Source organism: Limulus polyphemus, unplaced genomic scaffold, assembly GCF_000517525.1.
Source record: "Limulus polyphemus unplaced genomic scaffold, Limulus_polyphemus-2.1.2 Scaffold319, whole genome shotgun sequence".
NCBI lineage: Eukaryota > Metazoa > Arthropoda > Merostomata > Xiphosura > Limulidae > Limulus > Limulus polyphemus.
Window position 1 is genome coordinate 56,528 of NW_013665929.1, and position 4,612 is coordinate 61,139.

The 4,612-nt window shown below is 29.2% G+C and overlaps 1 protein-coding gene across 2 annotated transcripts in view; it reads left to right on the forward strand.

Moving 5' to 3' along the window:
• Positions 1 to 4,337, forward strand: part of LOC106457344 (histone-lysine N-methyltransferase SUV39H1-like) — a 59,626-nt gene extending 55,289 nt beyond the window's left edge. For both annotated transcript variants that reach the window (XM_013916745.2, XM_022383225.1), the window contains exon 9: positions 1,403 to 4,337. In XM_013916745.2, the coding sequence (XP_013772199.1) occupies positions 1,403 to 1,605 (203 nt within the window). In that variant the 3' untranslated portion in view covers positions 1,606 to 4,337. The remainder of the gene's footprint in view (positions 1 to 1,402) is intronic.
• Positions 4,338 to 4,612: the final 275 nt, after the last annotated feature.

The window sequence follows — 4,612 nt, forward strand, 5'->3', positions numbered from 1 at the left end:
CTTTTCGCTAGACACTAATCATAGCAGAACCATCTGGAAAATGATCTATAGGAAATAGTACAGCTTACAAAACTCAGCTAACAGATTTTTCCGCATATAAAAGCTATTTCAAGTTTTGTACACCAAAAAACTTTTCAAGAGTAAAAGTTACTCAAATATTTGAATGACTTTTTAAGTTGGTTCTTTCACTTTTTAAAATTACGTAATAATAAAGTAAAAGCTAAAACTAAGGTAAAGAAGCTCAACTAAATTTAATCATTTCTTACCTTGTTACTGATTGCTTCTGTCAACAATAAATATAGTGAGATAACTCATTATTGAAAATATAAATTTTTACCATAGAAGTAAAGTACTAGGTCGGTATCATTTTTTAATCTAATCAAAGTACCAGTAATTCAGTACTTCAATAGATTAGCAGGTATTAGCCACATAATTGTATTGATTCATATTGCTCTGTAACTTCTAGAAACTTGGTCTGGTTTGAATTGAATATAGGCATATGGTATGACATGATGACTAGAAAAACATTGAGTGTGAAATTCTCTTTGGAACATTGTTAAAAATAATGATTATAATTGCTACAGACTTTAAAAACAACAAGAACAATTTTGTTTTACAGATTTCATTTGTGTTTTGATTGTTTCCAATACAAGCAACTAAGGAAAATATTTTTTGTTTGTTATGTTGTCTTTGGTATATAGATTAAAGTATCTGGAAATAGATTTTGAAAATTTACATTAAAGTTTGAAAATAGTTTACAGAAGGACAGTTTACATTTGAAAATAGACTTCCTGACTTCAAGAAAGGAACTGTATATTTTTATTTTGAAAATTCCATGAAATTATCATAAAAGGTCTAGAATGAATTTATATTTACCACTTTACTATATAATATATGGCTGTTTGATTAGCAGCATGCTCCTGCACATTTTTAGATTGAGTGTGAAAATATTGATGATTAAAACTAGTACTCTTTCCAGTAAGTATCAGCGACTGTAGTAAGTCCTTACCTTCTTATAACACTTAAATATTCAGAATTCAAAGCATTACCTTTAAGTTGCTCTTTAATCAGTATGACATACTGAAATATTAATATCCAGCACTATTTAAAGATAAAAGAATACTAAATTACATCACCACATTACACAATGAACATCTTTGTACAATCTATGCAACTATGGAAAGTTATCTTAAGTTTTGGATTTTATTTTTTAGATTCATACACGGTCAATAAGATAGGGTAATAGCTGACTTTAGACTTTTATTTTGAATGTACTTGTAGATTTTTCTTCATTCCTGAATTTTTTCTTATTAAATGCCATAATCGTGGGAAAAAAAACTAAGTATTTAGCTTAATGTAAGAGTAGTTAGAATATTTTGTGTTCAGTTTCTTACATTTGCAGGTGAAACAGGAGAGAACCACCTATCAAAAGGACCCATGTCACCATCCTGCATGAATACGTCGGGAGAAGCCAAAACTCCGCCAACATCACCCATCAAGGACGAATCTGGGTTTACCCCAAATAAGGCCAACACAGAGGTTCCCCAGAATAAGCGTATACCATGTAAATGTGGTGTACCAAACTGTCGTAAATACCTCTTCTGAAAATAAAAATAGGAGCAGTCATGTCTGCTGTAGTTCAGAATTGACACAGTTCATAAACACTGAATATCAACATTCTGTCATTTCCATCCTAACATTTTGCATGGTCAGTAAATGAACTTGATATTCTAAAGTAGTGACAACCCATATGTACACATATTCATAAATTTGTCTTGATGTTATAGAAGCTCTATGATATGTAAAAATATAATAATAATTCCTAACAACAATATTATTTCAGTGTTTAAGCTGGAACTCGTGTTACAAGCATGCAAAATTATAATGAAATGAGTTAGTAAGTCAAAGATTTATTAGGTAAATACAGAACCAGTTGACAACACTGCACATTGAAATGAATCACGTCATAACTCTGAGACACTTTTAATTTTTAATTTTCTTTTAATTTTTGAGTGGTAACACACAAGCTATGTGTTTAAATGTTTAACAAGTATTCAATACACTTTAACTAAGAAAAGCATGATAAAAGTTATACTGTACATCAACATGAAACACAAAAACCCTTTTAAATTATAAACACCCTGTAGTTTTTTTTTTCATATAATGAATACTTAATGTTCATTTACAGTTATTCTTAAGCGATTTGGTCATTTTCATTACCACATCAGACACTATGTTTCATAGTAAGTTAGTTGAATGTTGAAAAATGTTAAATTGCAAAAAAATCAGAACTTCACAAATATTAAATATAGGTGGTTTTTTTTTATTAGTAGTAATTTTTCAATTAGGTGCAATTTTCAGTTGTGTATTTTTTTAAAAAAAAAGGTTAGCTTAATAAAAGTAATCTTACCCATTCAGTTTCCTTTTTAAAGCAAAAGTGTTTTGTAGTCTCTTTAAAAACATCCATTTCGGGCATGTCACCAAACTTGATGCCAAAGCTTATTGTTGTTTTTTTTCCACCCACTCCCATCTCCTGTAGTGACTTATTTAGCATATTATTATAATTTTCTTTTTCAAGGAACATAGCTAGTATCTTACAGTATTTTCTTTTTTCTGTGAACTGATTAAATATCTTTCAGTTCTCCCTCTCTTCCTAGAACTTTAATTAGTGTCTTATTACCCTTCCTCTATCCTGAAAAGTTAACTAATTTCTTACTATCCTTTCTTCTGGATACTTAACTTACTTTTTCTTCCTCTACAAGCATATTTGTTAATTTTCACCTTGATTTGTTTCCTGTTGGGAATTTAATTAGTATGTAGGTATCCTTTTCTCCATTTAAAATCTTGTATCCTCTGATCAATTCATTTCCTTATGAAGTTGTATTGCACCATCCTTCCTATCCCTTAATAGCTGGTATCCTTCCATCTTTCCCTTCCTTTGTGAATTTAAATTTTATCTTTTTTTCTTTCCTTTATAAAATTTTACTAGATATTTAATTTGTACTTTTAGATCAAAACTCATCATTTCTCTTAAGAACATGTATATCTTACTATCCTTTCCCTCACCATAGGACATAACTGGAATTTTACTATCACCTGTTAACTAGAAAATTCAATTAAATTATGTGTCTAAAGTTTCAGTTTTGTAGTAAACATTTAGTTCTTGTAGACATTGATAATAGCTACTAATTCTTATTGTTAAAATTATAGTAAAAGAAGCTAATTTCCTTAAAAATTAAGAGCTAAAAAAATTAAATGGTACTTTTTGGAAGTGTGTTTATTAAAGTAATGTGAACTTGTATTTGTTTTAAATGTTATTCAGTCAGACAATTTAACTTTTGTAATAGTAAATATCTGAAATTCAGAATCTTGGCTCAGTCAGGCAGTCTGTTGACACTCTTAATACTAAATATCTGGAAGCTTATTTTTGTCAAGCTGGTTAACACATCTGATATTAGTTCAGTTAGATTGTTTGTTTCTCTTATATGTTTGGAATTTTAGTTTTACTTTGTTGTTTTACAGTTCTCTCATTTATAACACCTGACATTTTAGTTCTGTTAAAAATGTGTTCAGTTGTTGACTCCTGAGGCTTGATATAGTCAAACTATTTATATGTTTTGGTCAAACATATGAACTTCTAGCTCACACTTTAGTCACATTGAACTGTAGTCTCTCACCAGTTGTAGTTTTTGGCAGTGTTTGGAACACAAGGTTCTGAGTGAAGCTTCATATCAGTTGTGCTATATATTACTAATCTTGTAACACTTTCTATGTTTTATTTCAAATATCAATCAAATATTGCTGAATTTTCACTTTTACACACTAAGTATCAATGCCTGAAATATTACTTGAAATAGTGTCTTGTTAATCAACTAGTATTGTCTTAAGTAGTTATTTTACATCAGATACCAATACTATATCCAAAATAGCTTGTCATACACACACACATCAAGAAATAGTGCCTAAAAAGCTGATCCAAAGTGTTATTTTATGCACCAGACCTGAAGTACTAGATTATCCTCAGTACTTTTTCACATGCCAAATACCAGTGCCTGAAATGATGCTTTCTCATTAGTGTTTTTTATTTTTCACACGTAAAGTACTGATGTGTAAAATATTAGCTCATTCATATTGTGTTTATACAAATAATTTTTTTCGTAGTAATTAAAAATGCATCAAGTCTAAAATTAGCTATATTATTTCTTAACCTACCAACAACTAAATTTTCCATTTTTTTTTTTTTTTTACTTTTCACATAAGGTAATGCAACTTCAATATAAAAGAGTATTTTAGCTGTGAAACATATATTGGTTTTTCTTTTCTCTGTGGTATCTTTTAAAAACAATATGTAAAGTAACATACAGTTTGTTACAGTCGGTGTAAATCAGATTTGGTACTTGGTATTGCTCCATGTTTATGTGTGAAATGATACTGTTCTGTTCAGGTAACATTTTGAACCAACGAAATGATTAATCCATTTATTTCAGTTACCACCACCTTTTTCTGACTTGAATTGTCCACTTGTGTTTGATAAGAATTTACAATATTCATAAGTATGTCAATTTAGTTAAGACTTGCGTCTTTATTTTTCTGTTTTATTTGTGCTTACTGT